Source organism: Diadema antillarum, unplaced genomic scaffold, assembly GCF_040938485.1.
Source record: "Diadema antillarum isolate AM-2024a unplaced genomic scaffold, OU_Dant_1.0 seq00000127_RagTag, whole genome shotgun sequence".
In the NCBI taxonomy this organism is placed as follows: domain Eukaryota; kingdom Metazoa; phylum Echinodermata; class Echinoidea; order Diadematoida; family Diadematidae; genus Diadema; species Diadema antillarum.
The window spans coordinates 299,749-315,491 of NW_027271206.1; the positions used below are offsets into that span (position 1 = coordinate 299,749).

The 15,743-nt window shown below is 38.3% G+C and overlaps 1 protein-coding gene across 1 annotated transcript in view; it reads left to right on the plus strand.

The window, feature by feature from the left end:
- LOC139727352 (nociceptin receptor-like) overlaps positions 1-4,595 on the plus strand; it is a 57,373-nt gene extending 52,778 nt beyond the window's left edge. The window contains exons 2-3 of the mRNA XM_071638312.1: positions 3,464-3,656; positions 4,474-4,595. Coding sequence (XP_071494413.1) covers positions 3,464-3,656; positions 4,474-4,595 — 315 coding nt within the window. The remainder of the gene's footprint in view (positions 1-3,463; positions 3,657-4,473) is intronic.
- Positions 4,596-15,743: the final 11,148 nt, after the last annotated feature.

The window sequence follows — 15,743 nt, forward strand, 5'->3', positions numbered from 1 at the left end:
ACCAAGACTGTAGACTTCCCATATGATAAGCATTGGCCGATCTCAACATGATCATTCGGCTGTTTGAATGACACCGGTAGAGCAGTGAAATGTGATCGCAAATCCAACCCAGTGCCAGTTATACAGAGTCTGACGCTAAAATTCAGTGAATTAAATATCCAACTTAAAGGAACCTCGTTGTGGAGTCGCGCAATGAAGTTTGTTTTATCCCTTTTTGAATTTGACATGAATTGAGATTGATACACTAGATCCGATTTGGGTTTTACGTGCAAGCGCTATTGTTGACATCAGTGATTCAAATCACTTCCATTAATTCATAAAGTGACAATGTACACACCGTGACTGCGATGTCAATCGGTGTCTGGCACCGAAATTCAGTGAATCATGAATTCAACTTAAAGGGACACCTCCTTAATAGTGGTAGTATGAATTTTATTTTCTCCCAATGAATTTGACATGAATTGCGAATGATTTACTTGATATCATCTGGGTTTGGTATGCAAGCACCATTGTTGACATCGATGATTCAGATCACGTTTATTCATCAACAAAAAAAAAAAATGTAACAATGCTCAATTACGTAAAATTGCTTTTCAGTATACTCCGTATGCCATGTTTGTTGGTTTGTTTGGTTTGTTTAGTTTGGTCTGTTTCTGTATACTGTCGTATACATGCAAAGTGTATTAAACTCTTGCATAAAAAAAACAAGTATTTAATACATCTGGAAAAATTCAAGTAAAAAAGAAATAAATTACTATATATTTGTTTTACTGTTTCAGTGATATTAGTCTACATTGTATCCGATCTTTAAGCATCAACATGATCAAGTCAACAATACTAACCGCCTAGTACGATGGCATTATGAGGTCACGTATCGTGTAATTAGGACGCAGCGGAAATCGACTCTCGTTCCCTCGTCGTCCCGTGGAGCCTTCAGGAGAATGTTAGGCAAACATTTGTGAAGATGAAGTCACGGCAAAGTTAGGATGTTTACGCATTAGCCTTAACTCTGGCGACATTGGACGCCTGCAGGGGGTGTCACGTGCCACATCTGCGTCTCACAACAACACGGTTCGTTTGGCTGTTTGGACAGAAGCGCGACTGGACCTCTCGTTGTAGATAAAATGTGTATATGCTGCGAATTCACGATGAATTTGGCGAACTACTTACGACGAGGCAATAGGAGTCGGAGAATGATTTCGATTGCAACAAAATTCGCTCCGAAAGGCTGCGTGTAGTTATTATATCGCCGTAGAAAAAGTGTGTGTCAATCATTACTATGAAAAATGCTCTGACATATAGGATTAAATATACTTCGACTGCGACAAATTGTTTCGTCGCTTCGAAAGGTTGTAAGGCTATTGATCGCTCTGGATGTGTATCAATGTGTAGGCTATCAATCATTACTATAGAAAATACTCTGACATAGGATTAAATATATCAATAAATCCTTTTCTTTTTCACACATTTCCCTGCTCCTTCAAGAAAAAAAAAAAAAACATGTTTGTTCCCTTGTCAACCGGTATTTATCATGATTGTCTTTAGTCGCCGAGGCTGCATAGTGTTGCGTTTTAGTTAACATTGCCGAATTGCCGTGATCAATTTTAGCAATCAAGGCTCCAAAGTGTTGAATCAAGACTGATTGTGTGACTGGTGTGAAATGGGACATTAAAATGTTGAGATACTCTATATCCTGCTATTCTTCTTCAGCCACTTCTTCCTTCGCCTTTTCCTCGTCTTCTGTCTCCTATTCCTCCTCTTCTTCCTCCTCCTAAGTCTGTTCTTCTTCATCCTCATCTTTCACTTCATCTTCTTCTTGTTTCACGTCTGTCTGAACACGAGCAGATAAGCAAGATAAAAGTAAAACACACACACACACACACACACACACACACACACACACACACAGGAAGATGTAAATTTAGGCTTCGAGCTATACACTCTAAAAACCATCCCAGATAAACATCAATTGCCATGGTAACTCTGGGAACCGTGCTGAGAGTTGAGTTTGTTGCAGTGATGGTGCGATATCGCTGCCGCTGTCTAGATCTACATGACGTCATCACTAAGAGTTTTGCGAAAGAGGCTTGTAGCGTAGGCCTACTGCAGTTGGTAGCTTGATTCTAAATGGGCCTGGTCGTTGTCGAGGATTGCCCTGAGTTGTTAAGTAATAGTTGTAAGTTTGCACAGTATCGGAATATTTTGTGAATATACATATAGAGAGAGTGGAGAATCAAGTCTTACCTTAATATGTATTCATTTCGTTTTCATGAGAACTTCGGTGTAATGTCTTTGAACCGAGTCATGACTGATGTGTGTGCTAGTTCACTCCTTGTGGAAATTTTATAGATAAAATAGATAACGTAGATAAACATAGATAGGACTACATTACCCACGCGATGTCCTTGACATTACAGTTGTCATGTGAAGATGCTGATTTTTATCATTTATTCATAATGACCACCGGTATCAATGAACCACATTCAATTCAATTTAATTCAATTCAAACTTTATTTTCACTTCTTTTTTCAACAGAATGTACAAAGGAATATGTCAAATTTGACATAGGCCTACGTGTTGTTGAAAATATACACAGCCAACCAGCAATAAGCAGCATGTTCGTGTCTATTATTATCAGTACAAAAAGAAACATTGAAAAGAAACACGATGAGACTGCTTCTTGACAACCATTGATTCAGCTGATACAATATTAACACCGCAAAGTGCTCACAAAAAAAAAGACAGCTTCACTACGTATGCTCTAAAGAGGGCGACATGCGAGGTATCCTGGTCGCCCGCATCAACTGAAGTCTATGAGGATAACCATGTTGCATCATGAGCCAAGTAAAGTTGTGTAATCGCGTTTAAACCTTTATGAGAAAGAGAAGAAAGTAATAGACGTCTTGCTATGAATTTAGTCGAGCCGCAAAAGAGAGCATATCTATGACATCCATCAGCATGCGTCTTTTTTACATTAACCTGCATCGGGTTCCCAAGCATTTAACATCTTTAATCGTTGTTTGTGCAGAATTCTACGGACTTTGTCAAATTGATATTTCTGACAACTGTGGTATGATGCAAAGAAATATGGAAAGGAGCATTTGCGTAATGCATCTATGCAAGATAGAATGGTGTACAATCTACTCACAGAAAAGAAATGAAAATTAGGCAGACGTAAATGACATGATTGCATGTATCTATGTATAGATATATGTATGCATTTATTCATTGATTTATTCTTATTTATTAATTCATCTATTCATTTACATATTTATTTATTTGTTTAATCATTCATTTCTTTAATTAATTAAGTAAATAATTATTCATTTATTTATTCGATTAATTACTTATTTATGTATTCATTCATTCATTCATTCGTTCATTCATTCATTTTTTTTTCATCATAATGCACTTATGCCTAATTTCGAAGACAGTTTTGACATGGTTTTAAATTGATTTCCAGGTGGTACTTACAGTCACCCAGTGCGGGGTACGAGTGAGCGAGCTGATAGCAGTCTATGCCTTAATGAGCACCACGCTGAACGGCCTTCTCAATCCGCTGGTCTACTGCGTACTCAGCCGCCAGTACAGAGAGGGCTATGCGAGGTGCTTGAGGTTTCTGGTCGTCGCGTGTGGTCTGCAAAATTGTTTCGGAGGTAAATATTTTTTTTTATTATTGGTGAATTTTAATTGTATGGAGAAAGCGGATTCCATGCTTCAGTCGTGAATATCATTAACCAGAAAAGCCACGTGAGCATATCATGATGTAAAAATATCAAAGAAGATTTCTAGAAGATTCTAATGAAATGGATAAGAAACAAAGCTGCAAATCGTGATACAAAAATATCGAACAAGATTTCCAGAGATTTCTAAATGGATACGAAACACTGTAATGTGGAGAACAAAGCTCTAGCTTCTTTCACAAGGGATACGACCCGTGTATCGTACACTCATAAATCATACATCCCTTGTACAATGTATTGACCAATAAATACATCTGATTAAGTAGGGTCGTCCTTGAAAATATTGCTTACTTTAAAGATGCTATTGAAACTCTGATAAACAACACCTGATTCTAATATTTATAGCATTAAACATGATTACCATTATAATGATGATGATAACGATAATAATGATAACATGATAATAATAATAATAATGATAACAATAGGTAGTAGTAGTAGTAGTAGTAGTAGTAGCAGAAGTAGTATTACTGTAGTCGTAGTAATAGTTTTATCATAATTGCTTTCATCAACTTCATCATCAACATTGTTACTTTGAAACTTTTCCTTTAAGTTATCATCAATTCTCTTATTCATGTCCTCATTCTTTTATATTCATTATAAATGTATTCCCATTATCTACATCATCATCATCACTTGCATAACAAGATGAATTAAGAAGATTAAGCAAAGACTCACGTATGATATAGGCTACACAAGTAACCTGTTTGGTCAATTTCTCCGGATGCAGGCTACTCCCGATGGAGGGAGTCCAGTCGATTCCCGATGTCGCTGGGCGAAACCCACCTTGAGCTCCGTGGTACGACGACCCACAACGGAGAGGAGATCGCCATGAAAGTCACCGTCCTTTGACCGGGTCGATGAACTCCGCAGCCTATACTAGCCTTTGATCTAGCTCTCTGATGAACATATTTTTCTGACATTCTATCGCTCGTTCAAGGACTTCGTGGAATAAAAAGCAGCTGCGAACGATAAACAAAGTTTAAAGAAGGATTTTTTTATATACATTTATTCAAAGTGAAAAAAAAAATCAACTCGACTATTTTTTCATGTGACTTCAGCAACTGGACTACAAAGCAAGTAGTGTTGGATGCACGTTATACCTGAGATGTCATACCTACCAACAAACGAGGACCCAATTCAATCTCACCGAGATGTCCGACTACTACCCCATCTTGTCGTCATACACGACATCACAAATGACCACGGATTGTAGCGCACGCCCACTTGTGACCTGACCATGATGGCCCTTAACCAAAATAAAGACACTGTTGACTTCTTATGACATAATTAGTTCCTTTAGTAGTTCGGACAATGCTTTGCGTGCTTACTGAAAGAGTTCTTGACAGCTATAATGGCAACCTACGATACCCCCTACAAGTGCCTTGGTCGGAAAAGGTCTGGCTTATTCACACTTTCACTGAGAAGTGATAAGTGGTTATTGATTTCACGTATACACCTTTACGTCAAACATAATCTAATGAAAGTTGTATGGGGAATACAAACTTCTGAGGTCGAAAACAAAAATGTGCATAGATACTCGACAAAGCGCGAACAAGCAACAAAGCATCCGATAGATTACATAACACATCTTTCTGAGGCAAGAATGCCAATTTGTCTAATTCGTCTGTGCCTAGTAACTAACTGATAATATAGAGCGAATCATCCTCGCCCCTCGGGGTGTCGATGAACATGGTGGCACTACGCCATCTACGGTGAGAGTTCGCAGAGCCTACAACCACAGGCAATTCCTTCAAAGGAAAAAGGATATCTTTGTAATTCTATGGATTTGATCGCAAATAGTCAAGGTGCAACAATATTGCTTAGAATCACATTAATTCGCTTTTTATTCAAGTGGCTAGAAATCAAGGGATTTAAAGTCCACAAACCTTTCATTTTCATTATCGCATATCACATTATACATGTTATAGCCCTGCTGGCCTGTGCTGTGCCCTGGAAGTTAAAGAGTACATTTTGTATGATATGTTTTAACCTCTTTTTTCTGTGATGGGGATTGTGTGTACAGTGAGCACAACGCTTTATGAGGATTTCAGTGCCAATCGGTACCCACGTCACATAAAATTTGAAAGAAATTAGCTCTGCTTCGGTCCAAGTGAGTACAAGTTAAAGGGGATGGCTAGTAGGTCCCTATTTGATCAGTGAGAATCAGTGGGAATGCTGGGAATGATTGTTCCAATCCTTGTGGGATTCATTTAAGAGTACATTATATATCTATTGTTGTGTGAAAATGATTTGCTTCGGAATGGTCTCATATTTAAGTAATGTGCAGTTTAATGTTTCCAGGTTAGCGTGCCTGGTCAGTGACGGGGCATTAATCTGCACATTACTTGAATATGAGACCGTTCTGAAGCAAATAATTTTCACACAACAGTAGATATATTATGTACTCTTAAATGAATCCCACAAGGATTGGAACAATCATCACTCAGCATTCCCACTGATTCCCACTGATCGGTTACTAGCCATCCCCTTTAACTATGACGTGTCCTGCAATAATAATTTCGAATGTTTTGGCATGGGAGAGCCATGCGTGTCATCCCGGCTACACCGTTTCTAAAACCTGCTACGTGTAACTTCGAAACAGGAAGCTATTCTCATTGCAATTCTCTCCCCAATGGAAATACCAGGCACTTTCTGCTCAGAGGATCGCGTTAGTTTTTACAATACGTTGAAACAAGCCGTAGGCCCTACATAATAATATTTAGTATAGAAGGTCAATAAGGTATTGGCAATGTCTACTATGCCGTGAATGACAACAGTTCTTCGTTATCTTTATGAATGCTTCTTTTTCATTCGACATTATCTTTTGTCAAATTAAAAGGTAATTCCCAAAAAGCGGCGTATGCGGTTGTACCCTAAAGAGGAATTACTCGGAAACTCTCAGGGGAGGGGGCTTGTGCACCCTGCTCTGTAGGGTCATACATTGAGAAAAAAATCGTAATCTTATCTCGCTTTAGTTTTAGAAATGTACAATGTATATTCTGCTAACTTTGGCAGACATCGTCAACAGGTGCGGACTATTAAGTGTATTTAATGCTTGCCATAACTTCCACTCAACATGAGTATAAAGTTGCCGTGGTAAAGCCATCTTGGTCAGTCCTTGTTATGCAATGGAATGTTTACGTTGTACAAGAAAAGTCAAGTACGATCGCTCACAGCAACCAGGAGAGGTATATTGTTCTCATTACAAACACAAAGAACAAGAATCTCATTCATAGTTTATCAATGAGCTCAGCCCCCTGCCCCCTCCCCCTGCTTTTCGGACAAAAACTGCTCTTTTATTGTTGGTTTGAAGTCAATACTGTAAATAACGTTCCGATCGATTTTATTGACGAGTTCAAGTGTCAATCATTCCGGTGAGCTGAGGAGTGACAAGGGCGAATCGTTGCGTAATTTAGACGTTGCTTTTGTGTGTACAGGTTTGCGGTTAAGTTCACGCTCGTAATCCGCCTCTAAGCCGTATTAACGTCATGTTATCTTCACAGTCTTTAAACAGTTAAGTTAACACATCACCAGAAATCTCCTGAAAAAAAAAAAATGTTGTCCATTGGAGTAACCGTCTTACCCCTAACTGGATACCTGTAAAGAGCAATCGCATTCAAGAAAGATTGTTACAATTTCAGAAGCATTAACTGTAAATCGGAGCCTGGACTTAGACTGCAGAAGAAGTCTAAGTGCAGTAAACTAATTGTGATTTTACCCGGATAGAGCACAAAGATCTTTTACCTTTCACTCAGTGTAAGATAACAAATACAACAACCGAGTTTGGGACTCTTCTTTCATATCGTTTTTTTTTTCTTTTTTTTCTGTTATTGATGATAATCTGTAACGCAGAATCCTAATGACATGAATTTTGATGAATAAAGGATTGTAAAAACTTGTGTTTTTTTTTCTCTCTATTTCCGGTTGTTTCATTTCATTCATGTACAACTGAAACCTTGCGATATTATGATTTATAGTCCCAGTATATTTATCTTAAAATCAATGTTCAATCAAATCTATACGTTGAGTTACGTGTCGAGATCACACAAACTTTGATGTCAAACACAAAAATATTCTTGCACAAAAAAAAAAAACCAAAACCAAAAACAAGACGACTGTAGAAACTTCCGGGGTATCTCTTCTGGATACTTTTCAGAGAGGAAATAGGAATGACATAAATGCTAAACAATTTCCGGTTGTAAGCGGATGTGCAAAGGAAAGTGAAATTAAAATGGCTATTAATGTCACACTATACAGCGTCTAGAGGTGTTGCTTCGTGATTTGTGACTAAGTTTTCTGGTTGTCATTGTGACGTATTCAGTGTACTATGTGTATGTGTGTTTGTGTTTGTGTGTGTGCGCGCGCACGCGCGAGTGAGAGTGTATGTGTGAGTTTGTTTGGGGTTTTTTGGTGTGTGTGTGTGTGTGGTGTGTTTCTGTGTGTGTGTGTGTGTGTGTGTGTGTGTGTGTGTGTGTGTGTGTGTGTGTGTGTAGGTTTTTGTTGTGGTATTGCCTGTATGTTAAAGTCAAGACAACAACAAGAACAACAAGAAAATAAATTTAGCAACATTGTTTTTTTTTCCATGGTTAGTACTAAAACATTGAATATCTGTCCTTTATCTACGTACGTCGATGAAGAGTAATTTTTTTCAATCTGTTGCAATGCAAACAACTCGACGCAAGAATCCATTGATGTACATGTAAATGAAATTACGCAGTACCGGCTGCTGTAAGGGATGAGCTGAACCAGCGCTGGCTGTCTGGCGGAAGCTCCGTAGTCTCGTGAATACGATTGTCTAGTAATCTGGAGATCGTTGGTTCGAGTCCAACCTGAGTATACAAGCCCATAGCCCATATTTTTTTACATCATGGCTTAAAATATTTAATTAAAAAAATATCGATGCTTAAAAATGTCGATCAAAGGCAACTTGTCAATCAGAACGATGTAACCTCGATAAAAGGTCCAGTTTACCTTTGGGAGCAGTCATTTGAAAAAATGTTCAAGATATCGCCTTTCATGCATATGTGTAGGTCTGTTGTACTGCAAAGCACCCTCCGATATAAAAATTTTGCAACAAAGCCTAAGATATAAGGAGATATCAGTATTTTTCTCAATAAACCGTAACGGTATACGGTTTAGCCTGGAAACATTTTTATTATAACTATTGTTCACATTTTGTATATTCAGCAATACTTAGCATCGATTTTACGGATTCAAATTTTCACAGTGGTTGTTTCTATCCCTAATTCACATTTTAGAACTATCTTTAAGCACTAATGCTGGGTTTTTGTTTCATCTGCAAATGGTAAATTATGCCTTTAAGGAAAGCGTGGGAAAAGCAAACCCTATAATATCTCTCTTCATCCCTCGCTCTGATGGTCGTGGTTAGTGGAGAGTCCGGGGCGATTCTCTCATAAGGATGAGGATTAACCGTCATGGTAACATAAAGAGGCTAATTTTAAATGTGTGTCATCACCAAACCAAGCCAGAGCACTGCTTTTGTCTCGAAACAATGGGTTCGCACAGGCATAACCTGCGAAGTAGGAATGGTTGTTAGGTAATACGCCCTAAGTGCTGAAAGCAACAAAACTCACAAAATTTGTGTTGGTATCGCTTGTGGCGCGTTTACGGGCGCCAGCAAGCACGCAGGACTGAGATTTGGTGGCAACGAAGCTTACAGGCGCGATTATTCTGCGAGCATGACGGAATGTCCACTTTATGATTCAAATCTGAAAAGCTGAATTTAGATAGAGAGACAGTATATTAGATAAGCAGAAGAAGCGGAGTTTCATGAAATCGGACCAAAGAAATAAAAACAAAAGTTGTTGAATTTGACAGTTTAAACAAGCTTTCAAGAAGCAATGGTATGGGTAACAACCACAAAGTCCGTTATAAAACAATTACCGCCACACAGCTCCCCCTCCCCCTTGGTCTGTACACAAAACAAAGACGAATAGTTTTCGTTGTGGCGTAGCAACCTTGACAAGACCATCAAAATTGATCATTGCTTGAACATAACATTCGTTAATGCGAACATATTTTTGTTTTTACTTTTCACCTACTTAAAACGAGGAAATTTCGTGACAATTTGTGTGAAATGATGATGATGATGATGATGATGATGAATGAATGAATTGTTTTTATTGTCCATAAAGGGAATTCTCTTTTCACTGGTTTTTTACGTGTAGTCCACATAGTGAACAAGACAAAAAATTACAATTACATAGTACAAATTGACAAATTCATCATAATTCAAAGGTACATATTGCATAACATATAATTCTGCTTGCCCAATGTATACATAAAGATAGCATATGAAATAGACCAAGTATGGATAATATACAACTTGTAAATCAATTTTGGCCAAAATAGTCTGTGTTATATAAAGTCATAAAAAGAAATAGGCCTAGGTGTAAGGGATGATAATTGTATCCTTTCTATTACTAAAGTCATTATTATACTAACAAGGGCTGAAAGTTGTTGTTCTACTGGACAAACTTTCTAGGCTAACTTTTCAGTCCGGTCATTTTGTGATGCTAGAAATGATTATCATTTTAGAGAGTGGCAACTTACCGGGATCTAAGGAATACCCGAAAACAACAGTATAGATATCACACAGTGCAATTTTTTCTCTTTAACATGGTACATACTGACATGTAGATTATGATATCGTTGTTATGGTTGTTAAAAGCAAAGGGAACGATTTTGTTAATGTGCTACTTTATTACTGCTACGTTAAATCATATCAGTTAACAGAACGGAAGTATACAGCGTATGATATACATGTCTGTGAATGTGTTCGTGTGTTTACGTGTGAAAGGTGTGTTTGTGTGTCATAATAGTGTAACTATAATGCCATGAATACAACGGAGGTTCCGGAGAACGGCGTGACGTCACACATCACCACCTGTTGTGCAATCATTATTACCGACAGGTGCGGTCAGGCTTTGTTCTCAACCTATGAAAATCGATACGCGCTAAACTTGAATGAACGAACAAATTGTTTTTGGTTTGTTGCTATTGTTGTTGTTGTTTTCTTTTCGGGTATTTTGTTTCAATGGAATGAATCGAAAAATGCATTCAGCCGTAGTAAAATTTACATTTCTTGCATGCCACCGACAGGAATATTTTGGCAAATCGTGGTGCATCTTCGAAATCGCTTGTTCGTACAGTGTACGTGCTTATACTCCTGTTTGACAGTATAAACAGGAGAACTGTTGTACTCCAAAAGTAAGCGAATAATTGAAGCAAACGTTGCCTCAGAAAGTATATAATAATATTGAGCGCCTTTCGCTGATGAATGTCGGTATGTGCATAAAGTACTAGACCCAGAGGTTCCTGTAAGCTGTCTATTCGGCTCATAACCAACACAACTGCTGATGTTCTATCCATTGGTTAATGGAGCACTTGCTGCGGAGGATGCGTATCAGAAGAGTTTCTATGTTAACATGGATATTGCGTTGAGCTATAGATACTGAAGAAAATACACACACACATGTCAGTTCATTCTGGCGTAGGTTGTCACTAGGTCTTTTCAGTTGCCCAGCAATTGTTCGTTTCTAGGTTTCTTTTCGATGATATATTATATTGATAAAACATTCAGGTTTATAATTTCAGACAAGACTGCATTTCCTCTCGACAATGACAAAGCGCATGTGTCCATGGATTTTGATTGTTGTCGTTGAGCTTGTATGACTGCATCAACATCATGAAGTCGAACTGACAATGAGAAAGGAACTACATGTATAATCGCTTTGCGAGTCTACACATGTTTTTATCACCAGAGGATAGCGTGCTCAAAATCATCGACATGTCCTGACATCAAGCTGTTCATGGTGCGCTGACACACTGCGTGTATCCTTGTTAGAGACTTTGGTGAAATGGTTTGGATATCGCCGTTGAGACTCATCACCCTTATTGGAGTCTACTCGTCGATCTCGTCATTGACCACCATGGTGATCGCCTGCTGCCGATCGTGTCCGCAGTGCTTCGCGGTCGATCGGTGTCTCTCCTGCGACGAGGACGGATTTCCCACTTTGTCTCCTGAACAAAGAGCTCAGATTGCCAATTATCAAACTCAGGAATTATTACAAAGGTTTGTGTCAATCGTGTATAGCATTATAGAAGCCAAGAAGAAAATTTGGTTATAGTTCTTCATTTAGTTCTACATATCCACAATGATGTTCTAGAGCATTGGTTTGAATAGTGATTTTACTCAACGGTAACTATTACCTTTTTATATAATAAGTCTCAAATTTTGCTTTCACTCCTGTCTGTTCTTGGCTATAGTATAAATAATGTATTATTTTGTGTGAGGCTACCAACCTCTTTTACAGCAGGGAAATGCGAAAAATTGTTCCTTCTTTCCGGTATAAGTATACTTACAATCATTCATTGCCACATGGTTGAAGGTTTTAAGTCTGACATAGCCAACAAACTTCTAATCAATTTTAGCGCAAGAGGGTTTAATCCTTATCATAATGCAGTTATAAGTGCATCATAAAGCAATCCTGGTTGCGATGAGCATCAGCCAACGCATAATAAATTCATTTTTTTAAACAATTTCAGCAGTTGGCCTAGCAGATCATTAATATTGCATTTCGCAGGTTACGAGAAAATCCGCATCTCCTGACCGACACTACCTACCAGAGAAAGGTACTAAACGTCACAGCCGAGCAGGAACTGGTCGTCCTCGATCGCTTCCGAACTCTTTACCGAAATGAAGCGGACCTCCCTCGCATTCCCAACGGAATTCCGATGACTGTTTACCTCAGTTCACCGATTACCACCGAAATATGCAGATCTCGGACGATCTATTGGTCGCCATGGCTCGGAATAGATCGTCACTCTGACATCATCCAGTTGTTTCAGGTCAGGTCACGTCAATATCTTCCGTAGACTACTAGTAGCATGCTGATGATGTTCAAAGTTTGTGCATTGTACTCTCTCGGTCAATAGCATTGCTGTACCTTTATGTGAGATTCATTGTGGCAGCAGTTTTTGTTTCCAGATCGGAGCAAATCTGAAAAGAGCTACAGAGAATTTTTGCTCGTTGCCGGGAAAATTAGGCAGAAAAAAGTTCATAATATTTGTAGTCTGGTCTACAAGTTTGATAAGTTTGTTAATCTGCACTGCTGGATCGTAGTGATTGTCTTAATGTTCCTATTGCCTTTAAAAATCCGTTCACCATATCGTTTGCAACATTCGGTCCTTCGACGGTTGCAGTCGCCATTGTAGTATCTTACATTATTCTCGCATTGTATCAGACGTTCGTGCTTTGGGTTTTTTTTTTTGTGTGCTTGTAACATAATAAAAGTTTTATAGAATGTCAGTAGAAGTAGGATCCCCACTGACAATGCGAAAATTTACAAAAAGGTAGTCCCGTGTAGTAATATTTAATGCACGGAAAATGGGGTCTAAGGACAAAGTTGAATTCAACAGAAAAATGCATGTCTAATAGGTAAGATACACGGACCCCTAGAGAGTAAAGTGTTTGTATGAATTTTAGCATTAGTAATCTAGCCTACTGCGAATTCCCGTGCATGTTTTGATCTAATAATAAGAACAAGATACTCGATGAGATAGACTCTAGTCGATTATGCCCTCTTCTCCCTTTGCAGTTTCCCGACATGGGTCAGCGCCAGTGGATGATTGGTGACTTCTGCCAAAGTACTTCCGGGTCAGATATTTTCCGCTGCCATCACGATTTGTGCTCCGACTTGGCGCCAGCTATTGGAATCAACCTTAGCCGAACGACGATCGGGATACACTGGATTCGGACACACTGCTGCCTAGCAACCATGTGACAAAGGGAATCGCTTTTTTTTTCTTTGAATCTCAAAAGAACTACATTTGTATCTGTTTCAGTTGAGTTGAAATAGGTAGAAATGAAATGAATTTTCACCAAAAGCAAGCACGGGAGCCAAGGGAGTCAGTCGAGCAAAATGCTTCTACAATACAATATTTACACCGCGGATATGCTGTCGTGGTGAAAACAACTGTGGTTGCAATAATGGTAATGACACCTTAGAGAGTGATTACGACGGCCATCGCAGGAAACAATGCCGACTATGATAATAGAAGCGTTAAGTTTGCATGACACTCTACCTCAATGTAGACAATAAACTGATAAACCAGAGTTCTGATTTATGAAGAGATATAATTGATTATAATTTCTATCATATGCAGGCTGTGTGTCAAGGTAATTTATAATCGATCATATCTTTTGATAAAACGGGGCCCAAATGTTTAATAAGTTCGTATTTAAGAGTGTTGTTCGTTCGAGGTTAATGACATAATTATGTAAAACGATTGCTCGAGGGGAATTTGATTGTTAATAATCTATATCATCAGCATGCTCACTAGCCCAAAACAAAAACAAAATCCACATTTTGTAGATTATATTAAGGGGAGGAAAGCAGGACATTTATCATGTTTATGTTTTGAACCAAACCGTGATTTGCAATCCCGTCAGAATCCCAATTAGGCCCATATAAGAGCCCATTCCTATAATGTTTACTACCAATTCCGACATAAAAACGGTATTCATAAACATTGTTATTACGGCGGCTGAAGTAACGAATTCTCCATTCAAAACGGTAAAAAGAGTGTGTTCAGATTGTTGATAAAACTTGGTCTCGATTCAACTCGCAAACGTCGTACACAGTGCATGTATATCACTTGGCAGTGACATTATACTTTTTGTCGGTATATTATGTTTTCTGTCTTTTTGCAGGTGTATTTCAATACACTTCACACAGTAAAATGTTGCAATGTTGATACCTTTAATTGCAACGTGGATAATAATCAACGTCAGTGGTTGCATTTATTGGCTTGGGTGCTCACCAAAATTACCGTGTCGAAAGGTATAGAGTAACCAAATCTTCACAAGCAGCTTAATGGAGTAGAAATGAGGCGGGGTGTTAGATGGCAAAGATCGATTGCATCCAAACGGTTACAATGCATGCTTGGGCTCGATTCCATTGAGAACAGGTGGAATGTACAGTCAGGTAGCATTGTCAGTAGGGCATCAGTGTTTGTTGCTCAATGTTGCTAGGTAAAACATTTTTTTAAATCCCTTTTTCCCGTTTAGAATTAAAATAAAACAAATTAATATGACTTACCAGTAGTTTTTTTGTCTGTGTGTGTGTGTTCGACAACATTACTCTGAAAATACAAAACACGAACAAGCAAGCAGTGTGTAATACTTCATATGGATTAGGTCATTTGATTAGATCGAACCGGGTATTTTTCTCTATACAGTCCTGAAGAAAGTTGCGATATTGAATGAACTGATTGACAATTGGAATAAAAGAAGGAAAATTCCTCTTATTACAGCTTTTAATCACATGGCTTTGGCGTATTAACTGAGAGTCAGAATGTAATATTACTGATCCTGAAAAGAGATCTAAAGAATCTACGGTGTTTTGGAGACGGGTCGCTATGGCAACGGATATCCTACACAAGTATAGCTTTTCCCCCAGTACCTTCTTCCGGAGAAGTTCGCAAATGAGCGATTTCACCTTTCTAGGATACTATTGCAACTCTAATACTCGATAAAGAGCTAGTTTTGCGAGACGAGGTAATATAGGTGAAGGTCGTTAGCTGTAACTACATCCATGTCATTGACCAAGTTGAGAACGTGTAAAGCAAATTCCGTTCTGTTCACCGTCAAACAGATTAGATTGTATTTAACAGATCCACTTAGAATCTAATTGCCAACAGGAAAGAACAAACACAGGGGTTTTCTGTGTCTTCTACTTATTCGTTTGCCCCCTTCCCCTCTTTTAATCTTTATCTCTCTATTTGGGAAAGTGTTCTTTGTTGTGATTGACGGTGTGAGCAAGTCTTGTCATTAAAGGTTAGCCAGAAACACTATGGTCCGTTATCGTCACAGTTACAGATTTCTTATATAAATATGCGATGTGCCAGTGTGTTTGTTTAGCTCTTTTGTATATATATATATATATATATATATATATATATATATATATATAA